General features: G+C 37.0%; 1 protein-coding gene and 1 long non-coding RNA gene across 2 annotated transcripts in view; one reads left to right on the forward strand and one right to left on the reverse strand.

The window, feature by feature from the left end:
- Positions 1 to 1777: 1777 nt before the first annotated feature.
- Positions 1778 to 15639, reverse strand: part of RPRD1A (regulation of nuclear pre-mRNA domain containing 1A) — a 43845-nt gene continuing 29983 nt past the window's right edge. The window contains exon 7 of the mRNA XM_018070071.3: positions 1778 to 7175. Within this exon, the coding sequence (XP_017925560.1) occupies positions 7026 to 7175 (150 nt within the window). The 3' untranslated portion in view covers positions 1778 to 7025. The remainder of the gene's footprint in view (positions 7176 to 15639) is intronic.
- On the forward strand, positions 13107 to 15299 carry LOC108639187. Its single transcript, XR_001920325.2, has 3 exons — positions 13107 to 13219; positions 14550 to 14660; positions 15138 to 15299. It is a non-coding gene; the product is annotated as an uncharacterized LOC108639187 (long non-coding RNA).

Genomic DNA, 15639 nt, shown 5'->3' on the forward strand with positions numbered 1-15639 from the left:
TCTGAGAACCTCTTTCTTAAGTATCTTTCAGCCTTGTCAGGCTTCAGAGTTGCTTCCTTTCTGGACTTCAGTCTGGAAAACTAGTATTGCCCTGGACAGTAGAGAAGTCATTTTGATGGGAATAGGTGATTGTCAAGATTAAAGCAGTCTCCAGTGTTAGATTTTCAATTTAAGTTTGGTACAGAGATGAGAGAGGACAGTATATAAAGTCACTGTTCAGGACTGAGGTTATAGCCTGTCCTGCATACAGTCTGCAGTGGTAAATTCTTCAGATTTCCCCTCTGAAAAAGAGAACGAATCAGTTAAAAACATTTACATACTTGAATTTAAATGTCCGTATTTTCCTTTTTTTTTTCTTTTTGCTAGTCTAGTAAATAGTTCCTTTAAGTGTTTTCAGACTCAGTGAACAGCGCTTAACAAAACTGGACCAGCAAATAAGTGGGCAGACTGGAAAGCAATCCAGGGCAGGGGAGAATAGTTTGTTGTAAATTGTACATACAGTCTCAAAGATTGGCATGTAACCTTTTTATATCTCCTGCACACTTGCACAATAACTGAAAGGTTCACTGCCGTTTGTCTCTTATGTACATGTAGGATCAAATTAACTGTCATTCTTTGATCAAAATACAAACCTTGGAGTGATGCCTTTTCCAGTGTAGAACTTGGCATTACTTCACCTGTTGCTGTATTTATGATCCAGTCCTCTGGAAAAATACTTCAATCTTACTGACGGAAAATGTGCATTATACAAAAGTGTTTGAAAAAACAAGTTTTGCAATAAAATTTCCTATTAAAAGTATACACATTAGCTACGCTATTGCTGTGCTTCCCATGAGGCTTATGTGAAACCATCTGCTGTGTTTTAAGGTGCCCCAACATTAATATTAGATCAAAGCACATCTCCCAATTGTCCCTGTTTACTGTGCTTCTTGCGTACCACCTTGTGGTCTCAAGAGTGCATTCCTTTTGGATAAAACTACAGATAAGGGATAAAAGACAATGAGGGGGTCACAACCAGCATGCTGAGAAAGCTACTGGGCAATCTATTCACAGACCACAGGATAGATGTCTAAACTAGGTGTCTCCAAAAAGTGTATTGTCGGTGGCAGGCACCAAGATACAGTTATTCTGCACTCCAAATGTATCACTATTGCATCACGGTATTTGTTAATATAGTCTTGTCTTGTTCCAAACAACATGTTTTTTCTTTGAAATTACCAGAGTTGTCAGGTATGTCCAGCTGTGTTGTTAAAAGTGATTGTTATTGAAAGCTATAAGACTATATTCAGTGAAAAAAAAATTTTAAAAGGTCATTCAGTATGCGCCTTTCCTTGTTCTACAAGTGTGCTTAAAAATGCTGGGTAGAAATGACCTCCAGTGCTCTTATGTTTTTCCTAAGCCTTTAAAACAGTCTTTTTCTGTTATTGGACTTTCACAGAAACAGTATATTGAAAAACACAAAAATACAGACAAACACCATCCCCACCTCTGAAGAACAGCAAACTTTGGCTAAACTAGATGGTATATGAACAGTAGTTTATTTTTTAAAATTTACAGTTCTAGAGATAGGACCTCAGACCCTTTAATGCACTGCTTCCTCAATGAAAACTGTCACACAAAATACAGAAAGTAATAAACCTTGAAATTATTATCAACTGTTTCCTCAGCATCATCATTGTGAAATCTTGTCTGACTCGTAAGTATAGGAAGCATTTACATAAAAGCCATTTCCCACAATGAGATTGAGTAGGCAAGCAATAAATAATAATTTCAAAGATGTTTTTACAACAATGTTTTATTAAATATGAAAGAGCGTACATACAGGTGTGTTATTCTGAGGACATAAATTACACAAGGATTACAGGTTCTGTCAGAAAAGCACAATAATGAAACATCTTTACATTTCAAACTTTTCTTGTTAGCTTTTAACAAATGAATCTATTTTTGTTGCAAACAAATAACGAGTGCTATTGAACTTCTGCAAATTCCCACAAAAACATCATGCTTAGTAGGATAATTTAAATATTGTAAATATGAATTCTGAATTAGATTCGTAAATAACACAATGGAAGAGATTTACTACTTAATCAAGATAAATGACACACTGAAATAGGAGCCAAGACAAAATTGGTCATTCATTAAAAAAGAATTCCACTTCAGACACTACATTTGAGTCTGCCTTCTTTACTTGCAGGAATAGTCACTGTGATGATATGCATGAGGAATGAAGAGAACCGGCCCTAAATATTTATAGAAGTAACCATCAAATTTTAGATGTGCTGGTTTTCATTGATCTTCCCACTGAAAAAAATCCACACCCACAGATCTATTTGCTTACGTTTCAAGAGGCTGACATCCAGCACTTCTGTAGAGGGCCAATCAAGCCTGTGTATGATTTCCATGTCTTCCATAGTTGTCTGCACAGCTGGCTACTGCATCCTATGTATCTATTTTGGGTCTTCATCGAAGTACCAGACTGAGTTGCCACTGACTTGTGAGAGCAGCATTAGTCCGTGGAAGGCTTAACACACTGTCTTTTTAAACTTCAGGTAAACAGGAATGTAATTTTGTCATAATGAAAGCTCTCAGTTTGACACAGAAGACTACTCAGATAAAATACATAATAAGCATGTAGACTGGGTTGTGTTGCTAGGGATTAACAGAGGTGTTTTAATATATTAATACAAACATTAACAGAGTGAATCAGACAAGCTAATGTTACTGCAGGCTGTAGTTTAATTTCCAAAAGGAGTAATGAAACATAATTTCTAAGAATAGTAATTTTTGTAACTAATGACTTCACATTTATTTTTCAAACCACAGAATTGGGGTAATATTCCTGATATCTTTCAAAACATTCTGCAAAAAACACAGCTTGAGCCTGCAAACACTAGAATATACAAGCAGTCCCAGTGACCTCCAAGATAAGCATTCTCATATGACAAAGTGCTGCAGGAATCTCTTTGCTTTTTTTCAGAGAATGCTCAATAAAAGTGCAATATAGTGAAGCAAATAATCTAATTATTATGCTTTTATTATTAGATGAAAAATGTTCAGATATTTTATAATTGTGCCTTTTGTAGGGTGGGCATTCTAGTCTGCATAGAGTCAGACCACGTTAGAAGAGGCAGGCAGGGTATACCCACGCATTTTCCTTCCCAGGGTGGTAATGCACCAAAGCAGTTCTATTGTAAATCCCACCTACAGCTAAACCATTGTGCTGCCCAGTTTCACAGTTACTTCTGTTTGGACAAAAGTTCACATTCAGTTTGCTTTACATTTCCACCCAGGCATGTTCTCCCTTCCAGCTCCTAGGCACCCCACCATTCCCCACCCAGCCTCTTTTCTTCCTGAGATGTCAGAAGTACGTACATTAAGCTCTGGAACCTGAGAATTTGGAGGTATTTTTTGACACTACAGGACTGCATTTGTATCGTACCATGTTATCTTCTGCTATACTATTACAGTCACAAGATAAATCTTCTAACTACTTGATACCTGATGCCTTTTCCATATAAATAAAAAAAAAAACGTACCATTCAGTCACTAATATACAATATTTGCTGTAAGAGTGACCTTTGCCTTCCACAAATCCTCTTTTCCAAAGAAATATTGAGGGATCATTTCCAAAACCCCAGCTGTGAAAAACTCCTTGAAGCAAACAATTTCACAGTAAAATGAAGAAAAATATATCCAGAAAATAACACTCTCTCAAAATTAAAACTTATATACATCAAGAAGTAGTTGACCTTTTTTTCCTCATTCTTTTATCAGTTCTACATTATCTGCAGATAAACAACATTACCACTAAGAGTTATGAAGAGGAAAAACAAATCTAGTGAAGTGTCATGTCTTTTTTAAAACCCTCGAGAGATCAAGAAAATTCAGCATACAACTTCATTATTATAATTATTTTCAATTAAGGCAGCAAAAGATTGTTTAAAAATTCCCTATAATTTTAAGTATCCAAGACAGATCCTTCAATGCAGTCCAACAAGCCATGTCACTGTACTTATTTTGTACCTCTGGCTACAAATTAAGTTTTCCATGGATGGAATTCAACCATTGTCCTAGTTATAGGGGCCAGGACCAGTTTATCACTATGTGGGTATAACCAAAACTGTGTATTCTACACCCTGTATGAGATTTCTGATGGACTGTTAATAACGGGTCATTTGCAGCAGCTGCCCACGGCAGCTTCTAGAGAAGTTGCCTGGAGGCCTGCTCTGGGAGTGGATAATGCTAAGTGGCATCGAAAGTGGCAGGACATGGGCCAGTATTTGGAGAGCTTCTCTCCTCCAATGATCTGGAAATTCACCCCTGAACAACTGCAGGACCCTGTTAGAGCAATAAGATACGTGAGAGGAGGGTGCTCTGACAGCTTCAGAGATGGGCAGCTTACAGCAACATGCTGGGCCCTGGCCACTGCCTACTGGTCGCTGCTTGGTATGGTACAGCACCTTAAGGAGGAGGAGAAAGGAAACAAATCAACAGGTACTGCGTCCACACAAACCACAGCTGAGTCAGAGGTAAAACAAAGCAAATTAACCAGTATGATGTCCACACAAACCGTTGTGGAGCCAGAAGGACAAACTGAACCAACAGCAGTCACCCCTGTCCAGAAAAGAGCATCCAAGACTAAATCAGTTTGCTTAGTGGATGACGAGGAAGAGGCAGGACCTTCATGCTCAGCAGAAGAAACAGAGCCAGAAATCATCCACTCGGTCCCTAACCTGGGTGATCTGCATGAGCTGCAGAGAGAGTTCATGTGACAGACAAATGAGTCCATTTTGATATGGCTGCTCTGAATCTGGGATGCCACAGCTAATGATACAATTCTAGATGGGAGTGAAGCAAGGCAACTGGGATCTCTGTCTTGAGATATGGTCATTGATCAGGGGATTGTAAAGACGCAGGAAACAGCCTCTGGCAGCGACTGTTGTCAAGTGTAAGGGAGAGATATCTTTGTAAGGAGGACCTCCATGTGCAGCAAGGACAATGGAACAAGATATCCGATGCTCAAGAGAATTAGCTGTACTGTATCTTCATCTTTTCAGAGGATGAAAGATTCCCTAAAAGTCCAGATGGCATACAGTGCACCTCCCAGATGTGGTTAAAGTTTGCACAGCTCGGGCCAGAAATATATTCCCATTACTTAGCAATGTTGCAATGGAGGGAGGGAGAAGACAAGGTGGGTGCATTGGTTAGTAAACTCAGGATTTATGAAGACACTATCACCACCCTACTACAAGCCCACATCTCCTCTGTGGAAACAAAACTGGCTGAACATGTCCGAAGCCTAGAAGAGAAGACTGAAGAGGGCCACCAGAAGCTAAGAGAGGAATTTAAGGAAGGAATCTTCCATATCTCATCAGGACAAACGAGAGCCTCTGCTATCAGGAGCCAGCATCCCCCAGCTAAGGAGAGAGGGTACACTCCCCAAGATAATCTATGGTTTTACCTTCATGAGCATGGAGAAGATATGAGGAGGTGGGATGGAAAACCCACCTCTTCCTTAGCAGCCTGGGTACGTGAATTGAAAAGAGGAATGACTACCAGAAGAAACTCTTCAAGGATAAATGTTGCTCCAGACTCTCATGGGCAAGACTCCAAACGGTAAAGAAGTGATGATGTTATATGCAATCCTCTCGAAGGGACCTCCAGGTCATATTTATGGTAAGAGAACAACAAGTACCACAACCAGAACTAGAGGGGCCCTGCCTCTAGCAAGGTAGAGGAGAGGGACAGTCGGGTCTATTGGACTGTGTGGATCCAATGGCCTGGCACATCAGACCCACAAAGATATAAGGCTCTAGACGACACCGGCACACAATGTACTTTGATGCCATTGAGATATGCAGCTGATGCATAGTACACTAACAAGGATTCTTCACAAATTCAGCTGTTTGTAGACAAACACCACATTTGTGCCATGCAGAGGAGATTGTTAACTTGGCAATAATTTTCCACTGTTTGACTCATACACAGGTCTGAACTGTCTCCTCCTATTGTGTGAAAAAAAGACGATCGAGATTTAGAAATCTTTGCTGGGATGGGTCAAGGTGGGGAGCTGGTAGCCCATGGTGGCCTCCAGGGTTTCTCAGTGGAAGAGGATGTACAGCACAGCTGTATCATCATCTTGCTTCATGTATGGATGGTACGTAGCGTTGCCAAACATTAATAATGAGCATTTAGCAATTGAGACAGTTTAGAGAATGACCTTTCAATTTAATTAAAGCTGTAAAATAGCTTCACATTTCTGGGATTAACCTTTTTAGATGGAGACAGATGTTCTAGAAAGAGATTAGAGTACAAATGAATGGTCCCTCAATTTAGAAACTAAGCAGCTGTAAAAAGTTACAATTTCAAATCATAATTAAACTGGTCAATTGTATAGTTTCTACACAATGACTTTTAAATGAAACAAAAATATTGCAGTATTTTGAGTCATTTAAAGATCTGCTCAGTGTAACATGACTTATGTTTTCCAACAGAAAATTGGTTATTAACATTTACCTCAAAATAACTTACTTGTTTTGGGAGTGGATAATTTAAATGTAATGGACAGTAAGATCACTTTTAACTTTGCATTAAATTGCATTGACCTTTTTGCAAACACAAGCCTGTGATTTCCAAATTTCGCTTCCTCACTAGCAACGGAAATGTCTCAAGTTAGAATTATGTTTTCATAATATGTTGATCTACATTAAATATAGGGTACATAAGAAAAATCTTAGCAAGTTTTTTTACAGGGCACCCAACCAAAATCTTTACAAAAGATAAGATAATCATTAATTCCTCAGTGTAACAGACACACATGCCACTTTTATAAATGTACCCTTATGTTCACTCGCCAATAAAATAGTAAACAAATCAACTTTTTAAACCATTTTTTATAAATTATTAAAGTATTTTTACTGACACTCTCCAACAATATACAAAAATAATACTACAAGAGTACCGATCAGTCTGGCCTACCCCTCATTTCACAGAAAAGCAGAGGTTATGGAAGGATGTTCTTGTAATCAATCATCGCTGTAGATGTCTCCTGCAAATGGTAGGTGTACATGGCTGCCTGTGACGTTGGGAAGTCGTGAGAGATCAGGCAGGTTCTGGATCCTTGACCTGAGTTCCTTCCGTACTTGGGACACTCTGGCTAACTTGCGTTTGTACTCCTGTAACACAGAAGAATTCAATATGAGGTTTGTTTGCTAATACCATCCCTACTACTTACTGCACTTGACAGTAATTAATTTCCAAATTAAGTATTCCTTCTGCACATTAGATAAACAGCCTTTAACAGGTGAAATACCAGAAAACTGGTTATTTTGGAGACAGAGGCATCAGTTCTAGCATTTTTTCAGCAACTGACTTCAAAAGCACAGACATGGTATTATTTTGCTTTGAATTGTAAGTACATAATTGCTAAACAAGGAAGACAATCCCAGTTAACACAACCACAGGCTTTTTCCATGTAGCTAGTAAAATGGAATTATTCTTAAAACTTTATTATGGAGAGTACATACACATACGCTATTACCACTCACAGACTATGGGAGAATAAACTTACTGATGTCATAGAAGTTATTTTCATCTCATATTGATGAAAGAATAACAACCAACCAAATATCCTCTAACCAGGCCTGCTGATCCGCTCCCCCAAGCTGAACAATTTTGTATTAACTTTTATAATAAAAAACATACTTAATCAGTACATTTATGCATTTAACCCTGAGTTTTGAGAAACTTCTTGAACTGAAAACTTAGGATTTCACATTGTGTTGGAATACTACTCATAATTGATATATTTCATGATCATGAGGCACTTTTCACTTGAAACAACATTATACAAGACGAACTATTTAAAAATGTAAATCAGTGCACTGAAATATAGTTAGCGCTCATCTATTAAGAACATAATACATAATGGAGAAGAATACCAGTTTGTATAAAATGAAAAGTTATCCCAAAATATAAGAAGATTAAGGTATAATTCACAGAAATACTTAAACTTCAAATACTTGGAAAGTCTGGAAAGCAGAAGCAGCTAAGCATTACCAGGCAAAGTGGTGCTTCATGAAATTATACCACAATTCACAACACATCAAATGCAGATGCTTTCTAGAGTGGCTGCAGGTTTTGCTGCAGCCTGGGAATGGCTAAAAATAACAACAAATACTTAACCTACAACTTGGACAATCAACACATGGATAACCAAGATCTCATGATTATAACCACTTCTATATAATAGTGGGGAAAAAACTCTATATCTTCCTGCAACAGAGCCAAAATACTTGAAAGTTCCAACAAGTATACACACACTGTGCAAATGTCTACTAGAGATAACAATCATGCTATTTATTATCTAAAGATAATTTTAAACGTTACTATACTGTTAATAGCATGGAAAAATAAGGAAGGACAAAGAAAAGGACCTTTTGGTCACAGAACCCAATATACTAGTAAAAGTGTATCCCCACATACCTGGGGGATGATCAAGATTACTGGACAAGGTCCAACACACATTAAAAAAAATTTTGCAACCACTAGCAGCAGCATGATCTTCTTACCAAGGGCAGTAAAAGAACCACAAGATATCATAAATTCTTAACAAGAAGGTAAAAATAATAAAAATAAATAATTTTAAAATAATTAAAAATAATTAAATCTTTACATAGAGAGGAACAAAGTGTCCCTGAATTAGGATCATCAATTCCTTGATATAATTTATCTTTCAAAATCAAATATTACATAAAGTTCAGTGTCTTACAAGATACTAAACACAGTGAAAATACTACAAATGCCCAGTCAGTGGAACTGTAAACATTTGGTAACAGTACACAGGGTAAAGCAGCATTCCTTTTATAATACAGATGACCAAAGAAGTCTTACAACTACGAGTCCCTTGGTCCTATGAAAACCATCACTTGCTCACTCTCGCCCAAAACATTCTCTGTGGTACAAATGACTTCAGGAAGCGGCTGTGGAAATTAAGGTCTGTATCCTGATACTGTATCCTTTCAATAATGCCCAAAGGTCACAAATACTTCACTGTTTCATATATAATATACATTCATATATAATATTACAGCAGCATTGAGAGGCCTCAGTGATCTGAGTCTGTGCAAGATGCACGGTCCTTTGCCAGCTACTTCTTGCCCTTCTCACTAGGCATTTTAATTGAGGTTGCAGAGATATACCCCTGATTATTATTTTAGGAAATAGATTTTAATGTCAAAGGAAAAGACAGCTTTCAGGTTGCATGGTTTAGTAAAACAACCAACTTGGCAATACACAGAATATTAATCAATCAATAAACTCAAAAGGCCTAAAATTTGTAAAAGATAGTAACTACAAAATCCCTCCAGCAGTTAATTCTTGTAAACAGCTGAATCCTGTCCAAATTTATTCTCCATCAATGAAGAATGTGAAGCAACAAATCAGTATCCCTTTATAAGCTTGAAGCCTGATGCTCATCAAATATGCACAATTACTTAGTGACAGACTTAGAAGCCATATTATTGCAAGACTTTACTGCAAAACCTGAAACATGCCTTATATTAGACTGTCAGTTGCTTGACTCCTTTAAAATTCCCTTTAGCTGATAATAAATAACTTCCATAACAACATCACTTTTCTGATCTCCAGCATTTTCCATATAAATTTTGTCTGGCACTTGTTGCCTAGTGACTATCAGCTTGATCAATATTACTGACAGCAGGTTCCTTTTTTCACTAAGGAAAATGTTTTCATACATTCAGTCTCCTATATAAAACAGTCATCTTCCTCTCGCCAACACTTCTGGCATAATGCACACCCTCAGTAGTCAAAACTTGTTCCTCGTGTCTTCACAGAAACAGAGAACCCTGAGAAAGTTTGCTCAAAGTTTTTACTGTAAAACTATAGTAAATAAAAAAAAAAAAAACAAAACAGATAAGGTTTTGTAGTTCATTATATTATTGTTAAGCTACAGAATGCAATTTTAATCCAATTTTGCTAATAAAAAGCATATGTGAGATTGAAAGTGCAGGTTAGATGTTCATAGCAATCCTCCCTCACAAGTATGTATGTTGAGTGTGTGACTTAATTAAAGCAGAGTCATGGGAATGGGGATATCTTGGTGTTATTTTTGATATCGTTGCTCCATTGGAAATGCTGTACACTATACAACCAAATAACAATTCAACCATATTTTTGACACGTTTAAATGGAAAATTTTAAGTGGAAATCCTCATGGAGAATTTCATTTTCATTATGCTGATTTTAAAGATAAACTTCCAATTATCCCTATGTAAATGAGGCAAGATTCAAGCTTTTTACTTCAAACAGTCAAGGACAGGCAGAAATGTGATGCTTCGTCTTGCTACACTGAGAATAATTTGCATTCCTTCCTACCTATGGAGAACCTTACTCTTGGGATATATGGGCAACCTGATCTATGGAAGTAAAGTCTCTTCAATTTCTCCAGTGGTTTAAGATAACACTACTTTCAAGTAATAATTTTTTGTACTTCCAGTCATAAAAGTAGGTTTATGAGATAATTAGAAGAACTTATTTTGCTCATTAGAATCCCACTGATTACTACAGTTTCCATTACTTGTCAGTGTAGAATATGGATATTTTGTGAAAGCAATGCTAACAACATATGGATTCAGCATCTAGATTAACAGTGATTCTCTATCAAATAAGCAGCGGGCAAAAAAGCCAAATAATTTTTGATTAGACACTACAGACATCATAAATAATAAAAATGTGGGCAGGCTAAACAGGCTGAAGAGAATATTTTCCCTTCCAACTAAAATAGATCTTAATATAAAATTTCTGCAATTACCGTAGGAGGGCGGTACAGATAAAACAACTTGAAATTTCATGGATATGCTTTCCCTTTATGATATTGATATGACTTTGAACTTTCATCTGATCACTGAGGCTATGATATGCATCTAAATACTGTGTGGTAGGAAATGTATAGCAAAGCAAGAATAAAAAAGTTTGCAGAAGACCAGTATTTAATCTGCACCCCTATTAGCTACAGAAAGAAAAATAAGGTGAAAATCAATACTTTCAGTACAGGAAAAAAAAAAAAAGGCAAAAGGTTTTTAAGGTGTTGAGAGCATGTGTGTACATTGACATCCACGGCTTGTACATACACCATATTTAAAACTGAGATCTCTGACTTGGTACGTCCATTACAACCTTCCAGTTTCAAATGCACATGTCAGAGCTGCATCAAAGAGCAAGGTTTCTCACATGCTGTGTCCAGCAGTGCAGAAACCACTAGAATTTTTCAAAGGTTCAGATGAAAGCAAATATTATATGATAACCTGATATCTAGATTTCGAAGTTCAGAATCACGGTATTTTTTTATAGACTCTACTTTGTTAAAATCAAATGCCTCATGCAGCCAGGGTATTTTTCTGCAAGGAAGACCGACAACTACACTAAAAGGAGCCAGATAAGCCTATCACCCTGGGAAACGGATGAGCAGGGTGAAATTTTGTGCTGCCTTTTAAAATTTGGCGTGCCTTATTCTTCAGCAGTATGATTAAAAGCTCAATCTATTTACCAGTGTTAAGGACAAACAAACCCCTGAAATAGCTTTCATTTAAGACACTGAACTGCGTTTGAACACATCTACATGCTTCACACAAGGTTGAAAAACCAAGGACAGTTATGACAAGCTTAGGAAAGGACTGGCCTGGTTAACCTTCCATTGCACATTGTGTATTTCCTAGAAAACAGATTTCTGGAAGAAAACTGCAACTTTTTGGTACGTTTATATCTAACCATTTTCTATTATGTCTTGTCACATTTAGAGTTAAATAAGCAATGAGCACACCTACCTAGTGACAGCTTTGTTTATTCCTTATTGTTTTGTTCATTGCCCCAGGCATTACTAACTGTATGCATTATTTTGTGTGCAGATTTACTAATATTCTCATAGATTTTCTAATGGCATGCTTCACCATTTATTCTTCAGAAACCTTTGAGCTGACAGATCAAAATGAAATGCATCGTCTGTCTAATTCTGGGTATCCCATTTTTCTTAGTACTTAAAATTACCAAGAACTTAAAACTTCGAAATCAATTTTCTGAATTAAGTTAAAGTATCAGAGACTCCTCAGCTTGTCTGCAAATGAAGCAACAGGAAGCAATGAACTCAGAAGTGTGAAATCCACAAACTAAATCAGTGAACATCTGGGGAAAGCTTGATCGTGTGACTTTGTCTACCATCAACTGTTATGCTGTGGTACAGACTGGAATACACTGCAGGTCTTCAAATCACAAATTCCTGAGCGAAACAGTATTAAATTTTATCAGGATGTTTCCCATCTGAAGAGTGATTATCAAAAATGCAAAATCCTCCACAGAGTCACAAACTACTCTTCCCATTCCTGGAATATGCAATTTCTTTGTCCAGCTCCTTCCAGCCTAAAACTGCATCTCAAATCTCACTCACTGGTCTCCATCTCCATTCCTGGAACACTGTTTCTAGAACCAACCTTTGTCCAGCAAGGATGTTCAATGCCTCTCAGACTCCCGTTGTGCCTGTATTCACACGCAATACAGACAATCACAACTGGTTTTTGCCAACTTCTTCCCATTTCCACCTCTTCTGACTCCATATCTAAATTCCTTCCTCTCCAATCCTCATCTGCACTTATCATTCTGCCTATAGCTTTGATCCCCTTACACCTGTTTCTCCCCAGTCCTATACTTGGTCTGTCCCTATTCTCTGCCTTTATAGTACCTTCATGAGATCTTTCTATCCATTCTCTTAGTCCAAATGAATTCCAGTTCCTCTCATTTCAGTCCTACATGATGTTACGCTTTTCTGGCTGGTCACTCCCTTCTCAGTCAGCAGATCTCCTAATCCATTCATTACTGTAATTTCTAGTCCTGGATTCCTTCTTAATCTCCAAAGCTTCTAATGCCAAGTTCCATGTGCACTTTTCAAAGTTTTGCATTCAAACTGATTGGCTTCTACCTGTCCATTACTCACACTCATAGGAGCCATGGACAACCCATGCATGGAATTTCTCTGCTCTCACATCACAGAGAGCAAACAGCCAAGTGGCCCATGGTCAGCCTAGAGAACAATTGTACACAGTTCCAATTGCAGAAGTCTTCTTGAGCCCAAACCAGAAAACTGTCTAGCATAGAAGTTGTTCATAGAAGTTAGCAATGTTTTAAGAAATCTCTGATGAGCATATCAAAAGTAAGATTTTTCCACAGGTTTGTAATTTAATTAAATTCAGGTTGATTTTCCTTGGTATATCAAAATGCATGTCCCCTCAGAAAGAAGGATTTCCCCATTCTGTACTAATTTGAGAAAGAACATAAATTATTTAATTTCAAATAAAAGATAATTTTATATGACTTTTTTATCACAAACTTGTCCTTAGCTTTATTATTGAGGATTGTGGCATTGTTGACAAAAAGTTGGTCAATGTTTGGGAAAGTTGAAGAAAAGAAAACAGGAACTTACAAGCCTTCAGGAAGGTGGTGGAGTCACCATCCCTGGAGGAGTTCAAGAGGTGTCTGGATCTGGCACTGGGTGATATGGTTTAGGGGCTACAGAGACAGTGATAGGTGGATGGTTGGACTGGACAATCTTGAATGTCTCTTCCAACTTTGATGATTCTATGATTAAACCTAATTAGCAGGAGTATTACTAGGCTTACTTTGTTTATATTTACCTCCACTCAATCAAAAAAGGTCCAGGGTGATGAATATTAATTTATAAATTACTATATAAAGACATTGGTTTAATTAGACAATCTCTACGGGACTATGATCGAATTTAAAGCATTCCACGATGGCAGATATGAGCAGCAGCTCAAATGAAAGATACCTGCTTGAGGTTAAATTTGGCCTCCTTGTGTTTTATTATCCGATACAGCATTTTTATCTGATTGAAAAATTAGCCATTAATAAACTCAAAGCTACACAATTCCAAGAGATGCTTAAATTGTACTCAATCCTTAAGTTTCAAACCTTGGCTGACAGAATGAAGTTTTGGAGAACTTCTGATGACAATCAAATACTTCAGAACAATTCTAAGCAATTGTGCTCTCAAATACTCAAGTTGATAATCTATACAGACACAGAAGGGATAAAGCAGAACAGTTTTGAAAATAAAATAAATAAAATTAAATGGCTCGAGGTTTATAGATAGCTTCTTAGTTTCAATCATCCACAAACAATCTAAAGGAAATCTAAATTAAAGGATACCAGGGTTTAATTTTAAAGGAATCTATGAGTGAAAAATTTTGGTGGTCTGTAAGAAAAACACACCTTTATCAATGTATTTAAGAACAGCTGTGTAAAGTCTTCAGGCTCAAATATTTACTGTACCTAACAGTTGAACTATAAAAATTGTGTGCATAAGATGCACATTTCTCATTTCATGCACCCCCGTGCCTGTAGGTCATTACAACAGTATCAGTTCCAACTTCAGATTCCACACATGCAACTCATCTTTCTAAATCTAATGCTGTGAGTGTTGAATCACAAAAACGTGGACTTTGAAGTTCATTATTTAACAGAGACAAATGGACATCTGAAAGTATGAAACTGCTGTAAAGCCAAGACTTCATGTACTTATTTTGAAGATGAAAAGTGAATCTGAGAATGAAAGTACCACTGCAGGTCACCAGGTACGGATTTATCTATTGCTAGCCATGTTACAACTGTCTCAAATCCTTTTCTTTTGTCAAAGACACATCTACATAAAGAAGCATAAAGCCTAGTTTTATTGCAGCAAGGCTAAGCACTAGTAGCAGTCTAATCCAAGCAGCAGAGAACTTAAAACAGGCTAAAGCATACAGCTTTTGCAACTGCAGTATAGAGGCACTCAATGTTAACCTGTGAGCAAGAAAGAAAATGAGAACGGTTTGATTCAAAGTTGTTTTATTGACCTGAGATTGGGTATTAGCTATATTTAGGGTGAAATAAATAAACACAGTGCAGACAGAGGACCCAAAATTTCAGCTACAGGCGAGCCCAGACTGTTGACCTTGTTCATTTAAAAAATCAGTGCAGGTCTATCCACATAAAACTGGTCATTGACCTTTTGAACAAGCTCTTACAACTTTTTTTTTTTAATTATTCATGTTTGTCTTTTGTTTTCAAAGTTCATAAATTATTTCTATTCAACCTGAAGAAAGAGTTGTGAAGGACAGCCACCTTACAATCCCAGAAAAGCCTTACCTGAAGAGCATGTGGCTATTTTTCACAGATTTTTAAAGAATGGTTCTCAAAATAAGCCAAGAAATGCCATGGGCCATCTCATATGTGTACACTCTAATGAATTTTATCAGGTAGACAGTTTCATATTACACTTACAGTTGTCAACTCATTCTAACGGTTTCATTAAGTAGGTTGAAATATGCATTTTAGAGACACGGATTCTAAAGAAGAGCATTAAGTTACAGCTCAAAAACACATATTCACAAGCCTGATTTGTTTAATGGTACTTGAAAGTGCTCAGTGTCAACTGATAATTGGAACTAGAGTTTACGTGACTAATAAGAATAATTGTCTGTGTAAGACAAATTGTTGATATGCTGCATGGTGATTTTTGTGGTTTTCTCCTATCTTGTGTGAAATAGATACTTCAGATGTAGTATTCAGTAA

The sequence above is a fragment of the Manacus vitellinus genome, unplaced genomic scaffold (assembly GCF_001715985.3).
Source record: "Manacus vitellinus isolate BGI_N305 unplaced genomic scaffold, ASM171598v3 scaffold_17_pilon, whole genome shotgun sequence".
Lineage (NCBI taxonomy): Eukaryota > Metazoa > Chordata > Aves > Passeriformes > Pipridae > Manacus > Manacus vitellinus.